This window comes from Stegostoma tigrinum, chromosome 23 (assembly GCF_030684315.1).
Source record: "Stegostoma tigrinum isolate sSteTig4 chromosome 23, sSteTig4.hap1, whole genome shotgun sequence".
NCBI classification, from domain to species: Eukaryota; Metazoa; Chordata; class Chondrichthyes; order Orectolobiformes; family Stegostomatidae; genus Stegostoma; species Stegostoma tigrinum.
Genome location: NC_081376.1, coordinates 49,419,150 through 49,435,623, shown reverse-complemented (window position 1 = coordinate 49,435,623; position 16,474 = coordinate 49,419,150). Strand labels below are relative to the sequence as shown.

Genomic DNA, 16,474 nt, shown 5'->3' with positions numbered 1-16,474 from the left:
TTCCTGTTGCTGTAATACCTTTCAGCTCTAAAGCCCTTTTGAGCTCCATATCCCTCCAACTTTTTTTCTTGTTATATGTTGCCCATTCCCATCACCCCACCATAAGTAATCATGCCTTCATTTTGTAGCCTACTATCCAAATTATCCTGCATCAACCTTTCTATCTCTCCACCTTTAAGATTATCAATAAAACCTTTCTCTTTAACCAAGTTTTCACTCATTTCCCCTAAAGTCACTTTATTTTCCTCTGTGCCATTTTTGTCCAATTTTGCTTCTGTGCAAGACTGTAAGGCATAAAGATGGGTACAATAACCACATTTAAAAGGCCGATGAATGGGTAAACGTGTAGTAAGGGTTTAAGAGGGATATGGGCCAAATGCTGGCAAATGGGACGAGATCGGTTGATAATACCTGCTCAGCATGGATGAGTTGTACCAAAGAGCCTTTATCCGTGCTGTGCAACTGTGGCTTATTCCTGTTCCTAATTCATATGTTCATGTGTGTGCAGCCTGTGTGGTGACGGTCCATTCTCAGTGCTGTTAGGCAAAGCGTTCCAGATTTTTGACCTACTGCCCATGAAAGAACAGTCAGGAAGATGCGTGATTTAGAGGGGAACCTGGAGGTGGTAGCAACTAATTAAGATACAACTTCCTTAATGATAGCAAGATATAATTTTAAGTGGCAATCAAGCTCTTTAATGACCCTGCAGGGAATCATTCCTCAGGAAGACTTCAACTCCTTTAGCAAGGTAGTGTCTTGTGCCAAATGCTGGCTGAATCCAAAATCGCACGACCATCAGATAATTGTAAACACCTGAACATGTGGCCATAAATCATTCAGAAAATATATTGTTTAAAATTAAAATTGCTGTGAATCTCATGTAAAAGGTTTTACCAAGGTAATTAGCCATTTGTATGGTTATCCATTCATGGCATTGCTGTTGTAGCAGTACTACAGGTGTTAGCGGATCAAAAGGAAATGATGCAGAGTGATGTCTACTGAGTAAGATATACTTGATGTGAGATTTACTCAGCAGTAGTTAGTATTTTCTGTTTCACATTATTGCCTAATGTTCTAATGGTTGGCGCAGATTTAAAGTTAGAGCTAGTATTGCCAAGAGGACCAACTGACTGGGCTGCTGCCATGTATATCAAGTATCTATCCAGTAAGTAAATCAAAAAAGTGGAATAGTGCATGTAAATGCAGTAAAAGAAATGGTTATTCATGTCCAGAATTACTAGTTTGGAGGCTTTTTAAGATTTAACAAAAAATAGGATGTGTTAAGTAGACAGGTAGAAAGAAGTGCATACACTGCAACACTTTAAACTGTGTAGCTCAAGCAAGTGCCTCCTGTTGATACCTTTTTCATATTCTGCTAATGTAATGTTTCCGAACAAGAAAGTTAATATATTCATATATTAGTTTTATATTATTTTTATAACAGTGTTATGTTAGCCATTCTCTAAAGAAGCTGTGTTAATATTAATTTTTGAATTGAAACATGAGAGCAAGTGAAACCTCTAATATCCAGGTAAAAGTGAACAAATACTTGTCACAAATCAAAAACCTGTCTTACTTTGAAGCAGGAAAGCAATTGCAGAGGGAAGCATCTTAGATAAGATAATTCAGAGTATACATTCAGAATGTTGGTCAATGGAAGGGAGTAGATTGTCTGATTGGTGTAACTTACTATAGATGAGTTGCTAATTTGCACAGTTAACCAGGATGGCCCCAACGGATTGAGAACAAAAACAAAGTTGCTGGAAAAGCTTTGGCAGCATCTGTGAAGGAGAAAACAGTTAACATTTTGGTTCTGGTGACCCATCCTCAGAACAACGGATTGAGATCTTTGTTTTTATCTTTCTAATTGATTTCACCTTTTTATACTGTATGTAATTCCGTTTGTGGGCTGTAGCGGCTATGAGCTGCTGCTGAAACTATAATGATGGGCAATTTAAAAAGTGTTCCTGCATACAGCTGAATATATTTATACTGGTGAGAAGTGTTTACTTGATAAAGTTTTAGAGGGAGGAGTTATATGATGTAAAGCAGATACTAGATGGAACCTGGTGGCTTTTGCTTAGAGAATTGAAAGAACTTTGAGTAGAAATACAGACCAATTCAAAGAGTGGCCCTGACTTTTTTGGGCATGTAATTGGTGGTTCAATGCCCTTATCAAATGCACTTCAAGTTGCCTTTCCATGTTCCTACCCTCTGTATACTTGAGGTCATGAAAATACCTCCTGCCTTTGCTCTACTTGCAGCAAATCTCATTCTCACATCATCCCTATGCTCACTCACATTAAATCCTGTTTAAGCGATGCATCAATTTAAAACTCCTTGCCCTTAATTAAATCCTTGCTTGTCCTGCCCTCTTTGTAGCTCTGTAATTTCTAGCCCCACTACCTTCTATTCACATTTATTGAGATGGTACTTTCATATCCAGACATTTTCTTTCTTTTAGATCTGGATGCTTTCTTCCTCCTTTGGTGCTGTTGTTTTTATTTAAATTCTGGATTTGTAATCAAGATGGTGCCACAGAGTGGTGACTTTTTGCCTCCTGCATTCCTGTACTTGAGTACGCGTGACAATAATATCTAATTCTAATTCCACGATACTTCTGTTCCTCTGATCCTACCCTCTTGAGAACACCTAATTTTAATTTCTGCACCACTTAAAGTCATGCCTTCAACTTCCAAAGCACTGAGCTGTGGAGTACTCTCCCAACGCCACCCCGCTGTCCTCTGTCCTTTAAGATACTTCTCAAAAGCCTTACCTCTTTGACCACTCTTTTGGTCAATTGCTCTTCTGTCTTTTCATGTATCAAATTTTGTTTCATAATGCTTCTGTGTGAAGCACCTTATCACGTTTCATTATGTTAAAAGCAATTCATAGATGCTGGTGTAGTGATGGAATATGAGTATTGTATAATGGTGCGAATGAACAAGACTAAAGAGAAGGAGAAGACAATCAAAAGACGAGACACCTTAGGCTGTTCTTGATTAACCCTTCTGCCTGTGTCAAGCTGTGATGTCAGAGGTTCAGAGCAGGAACGTTGTCACTTGAGAAATGAGAGATGCTGCCAGCTGGGTAATTTAAAGTGGGTAGGAAGGAAATTTGGGCAGATTCTAACAAAAAAAAGTTGTTTACAAATTAACCTTGCCTTTCTTTTGCCCTCCAGAATTTTGCCCCTCCCATGAAATTTATCCCATGACACTTTTGGTGCATTTTCAGCTGCTGGCCGTCGTTTGGTACCATGTCCACATTGCCATTTTCCGTGTGTGAATCCATAAACTTGCAGGAATAATATTCTGAATTGAAACTCTTGGCACAAAGTTTCACACCAGGAGTAAATATCAAGTAAATCATCAGTTACCCCACATGCTGTCCAGCTGAGTCAATTGAAATAAGAGAAAGATTGCATATAAACAGCACCTACTAAAATTTCTGGGCATCCCAAGTACTTTTGAAGTGTAAAGTATAAAGGTAAAAGACGCCATAGTCCTTTTGGGACATAATGCTGCTCGCTTATAGGAGAGAGATGACTGGTGGCAGTTTAACATGAGGGCTACCATGCCTTAGGTGAGGGGAGAGGTTGAGAGGTTGCTATTCACCTTGTCAATACCCCTCATGATTTTGTGTAGACTTCAATCGGGCCACCCCTTCAATCTCTGTCTTTCTAATGAAAAATAATCCTAATCTACTCAACCTTTCTTTATAACTAGCACCCTCCATACCAGGCAACATCCTAGTGAACCTCCTCTGCCCCCTCTCCAAAGCATCTGCATCCTTTTGGTAATTTGGTGACCAGGACGGTGCACAGTACTCTAAATGTGGCTGAACCAAAGTCTCATACAACCGTAACGTGACCTGACAACTCTTGTACTCAATATCCGGTCCGATGAATGAAAGCATGCCGTATGCTGCGTTGTCACCTTCAGGGAACAATGAACCTGAACACCCAGATCTCTCTGAACCTCAATTTTCCTCAGGACTTTTCCATTTACTGTATAGTTTGCTTGTGAATTAGATCTTCCAAAATGCGTCACCCCGCATTTGCCCGGATTGAACTCCATCTGCCATTTATCTGCCCAACTCTCCAATCTATCTGTATTCTGCTGTATTCTCTGACAGTCCTCTTCACTATCTGCTACTCCACCAATCTTCGTGTCATCTGCAAACTTGCTGATCAGACCACCTATACCTTCCTCCAGATCATTTACGTATATCACAAACAGCAGTGGTCCCAGCACACATCCCTGTGGAACACCACTGGTCACAGGTCTCCAATTTGAGAAACTCCCTTCCACTACTGCTCTGTCTCCTGTTGCCTAGCCATTTTTTTTAATCCATCTAGCTAGCACACCCTGGACTCCATGTGACTTCACTTTCTCCATCAGCCTGCCATGGGGAACCTTATCAAACACTTTACTGAAGTCCATGTAAATGATATCTACAGCCTTTCCCTCATCAATCAACTTTGTCACGTCCTCAAAAAATCCTGTTAAGTTGGTAAGACATGACCTTCCCTGCACAAAACTATGTTGCCTATCACTGATAAGCCCATTTTCTTCCAAATGGGAATAGATCCTATCCCTCAGTATCTTCTCCAGCAACTTCCCTACCACTGACGTCAGGCTCACTGGTCGATAATTACCTGGATTATCGCTGCTACCCTTCTTAAACAAAGGGACAACATTAGCAGCTCACCAGCCCTCTGGGACCTCACTCATGTTTAAGCATGCTGCAAAGATATCTGTTAAGGCCCTGGCTATTTCCTCTCTCGCTTCCCTGAAAAACCTGGGATAGATCCCATCTGGACCTGGGGACTTATCCACCTTAATGTCTTTTAGGATACCCAACACTTCCTCCCTCCTTATGCCGACTTGATCAAAAGTAATCAAACATCTGTCCCTAACCTCAACATCCGTCATGTGTCTCTCCTTGGTGAATACCTCCTTGGGAGGTAATCTGCTGATACCTTGCTGGAGCCTTGTTCATCAGTCTCTTCGCAGTTTGGAATTGCTGAATTTGGAGCAGTTGCCTATTGCAAATGGGCTGCTTTAATATTTCGGGTTATGGCTTAGCATAAGATCGTGGGAAAGATCACAAAAGCAAATATGAGAAGAGAGAGAGAAATGAAATGAGAAAGATCAGATATTAAATAAAAATAGAATATCCTGGAAGCACTAAATAGTTTAGCAGCAACTGTGGAGAGAGAAATTACATTATTCTTTCAGATCTTGGCATCTGTCATCAGAACTGGAAAAAGTTAGAAATGTAATTGGTTTTGAGGAGGTGAAAGGAGGACCCTGCATTAAAGATAAAAGTGAAGGCCTGTGTTTAGGTGGAAGGCAGAAGTGGGATTAATTATCAAGATTATTCTGAAGAGAGAAAAGAGGAGAAAGCAATGAAGGGAAACAAGGGAGAAGAGACAAAACGGTTGCTCAGCCAGCAAGATTTCTACCAAAACCAGCCTGTTACTGAAGTGTGTTGGAGTAAACTACAAAGTCACTGCCTGCATTATTTGGCAATCTCCCATAGCATTAAAGAGAGAGAAATTGCATTATCCTACTTTTCCGAGCTTAATTTGGTAGGAGGTGATGGAGTAGTGGTAGTGCCATTGGACTGGTAATCCAAACCACGGATTAATGATCTATGTGTGTTTGAATCCTATCATGGCAAGTGGTGACATTTTGAATTTAATAAAACCTAACCTTATGGTGACCATGTAAGCACTGTCATAAAACACATCCAGCTCACTAATGTCCTCTGAGGAAGGAAATTTGCAGACTACATCTGGTCTGGCCTGCTTGTAACTTGAGACCCACAACAATGTGGCTAACTCTTAACTGCACTCTGAAATGGCCTAGGAAGCAGATCAGTTAGGACAATTAGGGACGAATGTTGAAACTCTGAATACACAATTTTACAAAAATAACAAGTAGCACCTTTCATTAAGTAAAATGTGCCACATTATTTTAGGGAAGCACTAATAAACAAAACCAGGCACAGTGTCGCACAAGATGATATTAGGGCTGATGACCCAAAAGCTCGGTCAAAGGAGGAAATGGAGATAGGGAGTTGGAAAGATTTAGTTAGGTATGGAATTCTAGAGCTTGTGACCAAGGTAAGTGAAAACACAGCCATGCTCTAGTGGAAGTGCTTGAGCACCAATTTCTAATTGGGTCATGGGTCTGAAAGAGACTACAGAGACAGAGGGATGAGGCTGTGAAGGGCTTTCAAATCAAAAATAAAAATTTTAAAATCAGGTTGTTTGTCTAGAGACCAATGTAGGTCAGTGAACATAGGGAAATGAGGAATGGAACTTTGAATGAGTTAAGACATGAGCAGCAGAATTTTACATGACCTCAGCCTTATAGATGGGTGAATGTTGAAGGCCAGCCATCAGCGCTTTGGGGAAAATCTAGCCTTGGGGGAACAAAGGCATGGACTGGAAATATAGGGAAAAGTATGATTATAATGTCAATCATGTTATGCATTTGCTATTGCTTGGGAGTCCCATTGCTCCCAAATGGAATCAGAAGTGTTCTCTGAGGCATATTTGTGTTTTTCTTTTCATATTAAGAAATTGTTGGCATTGGGTGTTCTGTTTCAGCAAAAGACCTTTCAGCCTTTATAAATAAAGTCTCATTCTAAAGGCGTGCCTTGGCTTTACAAGAAACAAAGAGTAGTACAGCACTGGAACAGCCTTTAGGTGCACCAAAACTGCATTGTCACATGACTCCTTTCTAAACTTAGAGATAGTGGAATCAAGGGTTGTGGGGATAAGGCAGGAACAGGATACTGATTGTGGATGATCAGCCATGATCATAATGAATGGTGGTGCTGGCTCGGAGGACCGAATGGCCTACTCCTGCACCTATTGCCTATAATCTAAAAGCATTTTGCCTCTGTGGTCTGTGTCTCTCTCCAACGTTACTATTGTACCACCTGCACTGGCAATACATTCCAGGCACTTGCCACCCAAATGCTTGCCTCTGACATTTCCTTTCAACTTATCCCCTTCTACCTTAAACCTCTGTTTCCTAGTAATTGACATTTCTACCCTGGAAGAAGACTCTGACTGTTGTTCTGTCCGTGTCTCTCATCATTTTGTAAACTTCTATTATGTTGCAACTCGTCCTTTGACGTTCAAATGAAAACAAATCAAGCTTCTCCTATCTCTCCTTACAAATAATACCCTCCAAATCAGGCAACATCCTGGTAAACTATCCTGTACCCTCTGCGAAGCATGCCCTTCCTTCTTGTCTTGTGGTGACCAGAATGGTGAGCAATATTCCAAATGTCAGCTAACTAAAATTCTAAAAACTGCAACATGACTTGCCAATTTTCATACTCTATGCCCTGAGCAATGAACGGAAGCTTATCGTATGCCTGAAAACAAAAATGCTGGAGGTCAGATGTCATCCATGGAGAGAGAGTGAGCTAATGTTTTAAGTCTAGGTAACTCTTCAGAGCTGAAGTGTCTACCTTATCCACTTGAATTTCCATGTTCGGGGAATGGCAGACCTGTATGCCTAGATACCTCTGTAGGTCGATGCTACTAAGGGTTCTGCCATTTATTGTATACTTTCATCCTGCATTAGATCTTCCAAAATGCATCACTTTGAGTTTGTTCTGATTAAACTCCATTTGCCATTTCTTCACAGTGCCCAACCTATCCTGCTGTATCCTCTGGCAATCCTCCTCACTGTCCATACACCCCCATCCCAGCAATCTTAGCTCGTGGATGACACAATCAGACCACCTGCACACGCACACGCGCACACATACACGCACAGCAACAGGGGTCCCAGCACTGCAAAACATCACTGGTCACAGATCTCCAGTCAGGAAAATGCCACTCAACTGTTATTCTCTATCTTCCATGCCATTCTTTTTCGTTTTCACAGGAAACATGCTGCTCCTGAGCTCTACTTTCTTATAAAATGATGGAACTAACAAAATGATGGACAAAATAGATTCCCCCACCTCCAAACCTAGGCCTTTTTGTTACTTTATTCATTTATGGGATGAGGGCATTGCTAGCTAGGCAGCATTTATTGCCCCAGCGGGCAGCTGAGAGTCAACCACATTGCTGTGGGTCTGGAGTCACGTGTAGGCCAGACCAAATAAAGATGGCATTTTCCTTCCCTAAAGGACATTAGTGAACCAGATGGGGTTTTCTGACAATCAGCAATGGATTCATGGTCACCCTTAGATTCTTAATTCCAGATACTTACTGAATTCATATTCCACCATCTGCCGTGGCAGGATTTGAACCCTGGCCCCAGAATGTTATCCAGGTCTCTCGATTAACAGTCCAGTGATAATAGCACTAGGCCATAGCCTGTCTCCGCCCAACTTTCCCTTCAGCTGTAGTCTGACTGGACTCCCATCTCTACCTACCCAGGGCTCTGAACCCCTTCTTTATAGCTGATTTTCACCAGTAACACATTTGTTTTGACTGCTGTATTTAATTGCTTTCATTCTTTTGACTTAGCAATTTGAGCAGCACTGATACTTAATGATTGAAATTGCCATTTTGATTGACACTGTAGACATGTCTGAGCTGCAGAACGTGATATTGTTCAATATTTTAGTGAGTAACATGTCCTGTGTATTGCTGGTACATGCATTGTTTTGGTAGATTTGATGAGTCAGATTAGTAGTTCCAAGATGGAGTATTTTTAGTGCCTTGTTGCGAGCCATTTGTCAGAAGTCTGACTGCATTTACTTGTGAAAGCATTACCACATTTCCTCTGATAGACATTTCCAGTTGATTTAAATTCTTCCTTGTCACCTGTTCACAGCATTGAAGAGTCCAGCTGCATTCCATGAACAAAGGAAGAGTTTGGAACGAGCAAGGGTAAGAATCTCAATCAATTTTCCCATGATGTGCAAGCATTACCAGGCAATGCCAGCATTAAGTTCTTGAAAATATGCCTCAATGATCTTATATTGGCATTGACCTACCTGACATTCTGTTTAAAAATATTGCAGAAACAAGGTCACACCATTATACTTTGTCACAAAGTTTGGATAAATCTGAAATGATGTCAATTGCAAATTGTTTTTTCCCAACTTCAATTCAGTATTGCACTCCAATTTTATTTTGTTATTTTTTTCTAAAATAGAGGATTGAGAGTAGCATGGATCGTGCAGCCACTAAGAGATTCAGGCATATTTCTTGGTTTACTTTGAAATTTCCCATAGTTATTACATTTCACTAGTTATAATATTTTTATTTTGAAGTGGTGGACTTGGGTGAAGTTACTACTTTTGTAAGACATTTGGATAAGTACATGAATAAGAAATGTTTGGTGGTCTATATCTGTGTTTACACAGGTTGTTTCTTACCTTGTGACCATACAGTCTGGCATCAAGCAGTGCAATCTAACTATTAGTCCATAGTCTGCTACTCCAGGGAAGTGCAAACGGAGCCAAGTCCATTGCAATGGCACTGGCTCTGCTGCGTGGTGGGAGGGGAAGTAGTTTGGCACCATTGTTTAATCAGGGAGAAAGGGATATATGGAGTAAATGCAGTTTAGTCAGCCTAACTTTGGTTGTAGAAAAGATTCTGAGAATCTGAAAAATTGAGGGGTTGGATAAATCTTCATTTAGAAGATTAATCACTGACGCCATGGTTTGTTTAAAGGAAAGTCATGCCTGACTAACAGAATTTTGAGGAAGCAACAAGGAGGAGTGATGAGGGTAGTGCATTTGATGTAGCCTACATGGATGTTAGCAGGCTTTTAATCAGGTCCTGCATGGCACACTGATCATGCAAGTAAAAGATCATACAATGCAAGACAAAGTGTCAAGTTTGATCTGAAAGAGCAAATTACTGCAGATGCTGGAATCTGTGCAGAAAGCAGAAAAATGCTGGAAATCACAGTGGATCAGGCAGCTAATGTTCCAAGTCCAGACAATTTCTTCAGCACTTCATCTGGACTCAACATTGGCTTGCTTTTTCTTCAAGTTGGGTGTGAAATTGGTTCACAGGTGGGAAGCAGAGGCTAGTAATTGACAGGTGTTTTTTTTTTAAACTGGAATGCTGTTTCCAGTGAAATTCTGCAGGGCTCTGACTGGATTCCATGTTTGTAGTATACGTCAATGGATTTGACTTGAATGAGAGGATGTGCTTAAGTTCACAGATGATATCAACATTGGTAATAATGAAGATGATTATAGACTGGAGAAGGAAATGAATGAACTACTCAGCTAGGTAGAAGATGACAAATAGAATTCTCTCTAAAGTTGGTGATTCTGTAAGTAAACAAGGGAAGGGAATATGCAATAAATAGCAGAGTGCTGAGGTGTAGAGGAACAACGGGGCCTTGACCTGCATGTCCACAGATCACTGAAGATCAGCGTGTATTTGGGTGATCAAGAAGCATACTGGATGCTTGCTCTTATTAGCTGAGGCATAGAATATAAGAGTTGAGGTTGTGCTGGAACAGTATTAAATACTAGTTGAATCACAGCTAGTCACCACACTATAGGAAAAATGTGAGTGCACTAAAGAAAGTACAAAGGAGATATGAGGATGTTGCTTGGACTGGAGAGTTTTTGTTAGGAGTAACGATTGGGTGGGATAGGGTTGTTGTTTTTCTAACAGGAGGCTAAGGGGAGAGTTATTTGGAATTTATAAAATTATGACATTTTAGGTAGAGGATAAGGCAAGACACCATCCCCTTGACTGAGGGGTCAATATCCAATGGTCGCCAATTTACGGTAAGCTTGAGTTTTGGAGGAGATTTGAGGGTACAATTTTTTTGCTTTTACTGAGAGTCTAGTGGAATCTGGAAGTCACTGCCTGAAAGGGTCAGTGGGGCAGAAACATTTATAAAACAAAAGTCAGGATTTGGTTACACAATTAAACTACTCGACCTCCAAGAATTGGAAAGTGAGATTTGAGCAGATAGCTACTTACTGATAGGTCAATTGGGCTCCTTCCCTTCTGTAAGTGTCTATAATTCCCTTTAGAGGTGTTTGTAAAAGTGTGCTAGCTGTGCTATTTTCTCCTCTTGCATCCTAACAAAAGAAAATCATGCTCTGCCAAGGTCTGAGCAAGCCTCTGAGATTATTAGTTTTAGTACTTGAACATCTTGTTGGAAAGACAAAATTCAACAAAATTTCCAATTGGAAGAATATTACTGACATTAGCTGACTTCTCTGCAAGTAAGACCATAGGACATAGGAACAATACTAGGCCATTTGACCCACCAAGCCTGCTCCGCCATTCAGTGAGACCACAGCTAATCTGAAAATCCTCAACTCCATTTTATTCTCTTTTCCCTATAACCTTTGATTCCCTTACCGGTTATAAATCTGTCTATCTCAGTCTTTAATATACTTAGCAAATGAGTCTTGATAGCTGTCTGCGGTAAAGAATTCCACAGATTTGCAATCCTTTGAAATAAATATTTTCTCCTCATCACTGTCTTAAGTGAGCAAATTCTTACCCTTCAATTATGCCCTCTGTTCTAGACTTTTCCACAAGGGGTAACAACATGCCTGCATCTACCCTGTCAAAGCACTAAGAATCTTATGTTTCAAGTACATCATTTCTTCAATAATTACTGACATCCATTGGGAGACCTTGTTGAAGGTGTAATTTCCCTGATATTGTAAAATAAGTTGTATATTCCTTTATTGTTAAAGACATTTGCTACTATAAAGCGTACGAACAACTCTAATGTTATTGCAGAATCTAACCAGAAATCTGAATAGAATTTGCACAACTTCATATTCTTTCAGACTGAGGACTACTTGAAACACAAGATACGAAGTAGACCTGAGAGGTCTGAACTGGTCAGAATGCACATATTAGAGGGTAAGAAAGTATATGTAAGAAAACATTCTTACCAAGTTTATAATTACATAGTCTATAAAGCATTCTCAAAACAACATATTTTATGTTGCATATTTTCTCCTATTAAATATTGGTGTGGAATCAGAAACCTTGGCAGAGCCTTCTCTGCAGGCCACTCAGATGAAGCTGAAAAGAGCCAGACTGGCAGACGATCTGAACGAAAAGATTGCTCAGAGACCAGGCCCGATGGAACTTGTGGAAAAAAACATTCTTCCTGTAGATTCCAGTTTAAAGGAAGCGATTAAAGGCAAGTTGCTATTTGTTCCATTTGATTAGCTTTGGCTGGCAGGATCTGATCTGTAGGAGGAACAGGAAGAAATAGCAGATGCAATGGACAAAGGGTTAAAAATAAAGACACAGTGAATAATAATGGGCTAGAATACGTTGCCTGCAAATGTGCAGGCTTGATTGAAGCATTCAAGAGTGCATTAGATGCTTGTTTCTGTTTAAACAATGAGCAGGGGAGATTGACAATAAATCAAAATGTTTCTGCAACAGCTCTCTGAACAATGGGCCAAATGTCCTCTTCCTGCATTGTAATAGTTCTGCGAAGATCTGGGCAATCATCCAACTTTTGTTTGAATGTTGCTGCAGTGAGACATGTAGGTGGAGCCGCATGTAAACTACATGTCTCAAACTAACGGACAAATTTCAACAAGACATAGTGCATGGGCCTAAGTTTAAAAACTGATTAGTTTTTGGCAAAGATGCAGATCTAGATCCTGGAATTTTGTAAAGGACCTGTTAACATGGGTACATACGCAATTTTTTTAGTTTGATTCAAAATGTTGTCAATCATCTCAGCAGTTGTGGTATAATTTCTCACAGCAGTTGAAATGTGAGTAGAGAGTAGTTGCAGTGAAACAGGCAAAGATAAGAGTTTCAAATTTCAAATGATCACAACAATTATATAACACTGGAGAAAGTGCTGCTGAGTGGTTGGCGAGTCATTTTGATTTGCTGCAATACCATGGAGAAAGCAGCAGAGAATTATTGGAGTTCCAATACTCAAAGTTCCTAGATAATTCACAAAAGTTACAAGATGTTCTCTTATTCCTTATACATGTAGAGAACACGCTCTATGCAGGTCCCTCAGCCAATCAGAAACAACCTGGCAATCAGTTAGCTTCCCTTCCTTTGGAGTAAACTGTTGTGATTGTTTGAAATTTGGCATTTTACATTTTACCTGTTGCGTGAAAGATGAAAAGCTTCAGCCACATGTCTCAGTCTTCAATATTCACTTTGTGCCATTACCACGTTGCTCAGAGTTATCATAGGACCTGTCCAGCTGAGAACAGCTAGCTCCACATTTTAAAAAAAAGTGCTCGGACCTCTGGGAAATTTGAGACACTTCATGCTGGGGAGGAACAAAACTTGGGTAAATGACTTGCACACTTAATGAAGGATAACACCTCTTTGGCAAAAGATGCTTTTATCTTATCTTTATTCCCGAAGGAGTATCTTAATTTTGGTAGGTAGGCTGAGGAAAAGGAGATTATTTTGGAAGGTTTGATACACAGTTTTGAACAATAATTAGCTTCTATAAGTGATATAGGTGCGATTAAAATTTGTTGTAACTGTTAAGCATTGGATTTGAACTTACAGGCATGTTAATATATGTAGGCTTAATTCCTAAAAATGATATCAGTGTGTAAAGGAAGCAAAATATCAATGCTTGGTAAGTCTGTTGGAGTTGATTTGACATGGATTGTTGCATTTGCTGGAAAGGTTTTATTATATCAATTAAACCCCACATAACTTTTGGCTACATATACCCATTGTCTTTGAAGGCTATCAGCACTGTTGGCCCTCAGTGCTTTCTTCGATGTTCCCTTTACAGGGTTAGTGACAGCAATCAATGTGGGTCAGCTGTGATATCTAAATAAAAAGAACTCTGCTGACACGCTGGTGGAAAAACTTTCCTACAGTCATGTTACTAATTATAAAGTGAAACTTCTGGCCAGAAATAACCTAAATACAGAGAGCTGTTCCTCCTTGTCATTTGTCACTCCCAGCAGTGCATAATTCTGAACATCTTTTTTTCTCACTTGGCTTTTGGAACACTCCCTTCCTGCTAATGCCTTACTCAGTATAGAACATTTAAAGTTGGTAGCAAAGCAATGCCAGTTGCAATAAGAACTACTCAAACAGGTGAAAGGCAACTTAAAGGTATTTATGGTTGACTCCTGTTCAAATTTCATCTTATTTCAACTGAAATGCTGAGTGGAGTTTGTGCTGAAAAATGAGCAGGTTTGGTTCAGGTGATAGGTTGGCATTGAAATCAAAAATTTGATCCCTGATCTAAATCCATCTCCAAACTGCCTATCCATAATTGAAATGGTCTGTGGAGATAGTTTGGATCTTTAAATATAACAAACAACTTTTGATCTTTGACTGGTGCAAGAGAAACTGGCAACTTCTTCAACACAAGGACTCGATGGATTCAGGAAGTAAGTGTCTACATATTTGTAGTTGGGATCCAGATGCATGTCAGAGAAGAAACAATGAGGGGAATTACCCTATCCATACTGATGCTGATCAATGATTAATCACCCTCATCCTCAGTCGGAGCTCAGTCCCAGAGTGGGTCCATTTGCTTTTCTTAAAATTCATTCACTGGCTAGGACAACACTTATTGCCCATTTTTAATTGCCCAGAGATCAGTTAAAAGTCAAACAAATTGCTGTGGGTCTGGTGTCATAGCTGTGCCAGACCAGATTAGCATGGCAGATTTCCTTGCCTAAAGGGCATCAGAGAGTCAGATGGGTTTTTTCCTGACAATTGGCAATGGTTTCATTGTCATCATTAGACTGTTACTTCCAGTTACTTCTTATTGAATTCAGATTCCACTGCCAAGGCAGAATTTGAGCCCAGGTCCCCAGAACATTACCTTGGTCTCTGGATCAATAATACCACAGCGATAATACCACTAGGCCTTCAGCTACAGTAATGCTGCCATAACTAGTGCCCTGCTTGTTGGGAGACCCAGATTGAGACTGAAAAGGGCTTCAGAGAGAACCAGGCAAATTTTCCCCGATCTTTTGGAAGCAGGCATACAGACAAAAATGCCAAAAAATGTAAAAGTAGAATCTCAGTCTGATTTCTGTCTCCAAGTGTTTTAATCAGAGGTGCTGTCACATAGCGTCATAGAATAATACAGTACGGAAACAGGCCCTTGGCTGAAACTGGCCCATGCTAACCATGGTGCATTCTCAGCTAGTTACAATTGCCTGCATTTGGTCCATATTCCTCTGAACCCTTCCCATCCAAATACCTATCTAAATGTTTTTTTTAAAACGTTGCTATTGTACCTGCCTCAATTGCTTTCTGAGGCGACCCATTGGTTTTATACGCACCACTCTGTGTGAAGAAGTTGCCTCTCCGGTCCTTCTTAAATCCTTCCCCTCTCACCTTAAACCTATGCCCTCTAGTTTTCAATTCCCCATCCCTGAGAAAAAGACTGTATACATCCATCCTATCTATGCACCTCATGATTTTATACACCTCAATAAGGTCACCCCTCGTTCTCCTACATTCCAAGGAATAACGTCCCATCCTGGCCACCCCACCAGTCCTGGCAACATCTTCGTATATCTTCTTTGCACACTTTCCAGTTTAACGATGTCTTTGCTATAAGTGGGTGATCAAAACTGTACCCAGTACTCCAAGAATAGCCTTACCAATGACTTATACAACTGTAACATAATGACCTAACACCTATACTGAATGCCTTGACCGATGAAGGCCAAATGGCGCCTTCACTACCCTGTCTACCTGCAACAATGCTTTCAACGAACTATCTACTTGTAGTCCTAGGTCCCTCTGTTCCACAACACTCCTCAGAACCTTGCTGTTTACTGTATAAGTCCTACCTTGGTTTGACTTTCCAAAGTGCAACGTCTCATGTTTATCTGAATTTAATTGCACTTGTCAATCCTCAGCCCGCTTCCCCATCTGATCACGATCCCTCTGTAATTTTTGATAACCTTCCTCAGTATCGACGATACCTCCTAATTCTGTATCATTTGCAAACTTACTAATCTTGCATTGCGCGTTCACTTCCAGAACAATTATGTAAACAACAAAAGTCCCAGCACTGACCCCTGTGGCACAGCACTAGGCACAGGCCTCCAGTCTGAGAAACAATCTTCAGCCATCACCCACTGTTTCTTATCATCAAGCCAGTTTTGAATCCAATTAGCTTGCTCTCCCTGGATCCTATGCGACCTTACCTTCATGACTAGCCTGACATGCAGGAACTTGTCAAAGGCCTTACTAAAGTCCATATCGACAACATCCCCATCAATGACAGTAACTTGTTTGACACCAACAGGAAGTTGATCAAGGTGGATGAAGAGCAGAGTCATTTTCCCTGGATGCTTTCATTTTCCCAAAAGCAATGAAAATCCCATGGTAACAGTCTGGAGCTGGAGGAACACAACAAACCAGGCAGTATCAGACTTGCCCCATCTTCAGAAAATCTTGACCCGAAACATCAACTTTCCTGCTCCTCTGATGCTGCCTGGCCTGCTGTATAACCTCTGACTCCAGCATCTGTGGTTCTTACCATGGGATTTTCAGAGATAGTGTCAG

At 40.5% G+C, this 16,474-nt stretch overlaps 1 protein-coding gene across 5 annotated transcripts in view; it reads left to right on the top strand.

The window, feature by feature from the left end:
- mrtfba (myocardin related transcription factor Ba) overlaps positions 1 to 16,474 on the top strand; it is a 242,721-nt gene that overhangs the window by 181,024 nt on the left and 45,223 nt on the right. For all 5 annotated transcript variants that reach the window (XM_048552229.2, XM_048552228.2, XM_059654175.1 and 2 more), the window contains 3 exons: positions 8,817 to 8,872; positions 11,767 to 11,842; positions 11,967 to 12,128. In XM_048552229.2, the coding sequence (XP_048408186.2) occupies positions 8,817 to 8,872; positions 11,767 to 11,842; positions 11,967 to 12,128 (294 nt within the window). The remainder of the gene's footprint in view (positions 1 to 8,816; positions 8,873 to 11,766; positions 11,843 to 11,966; positions 12,129 to 16,474) is intronic.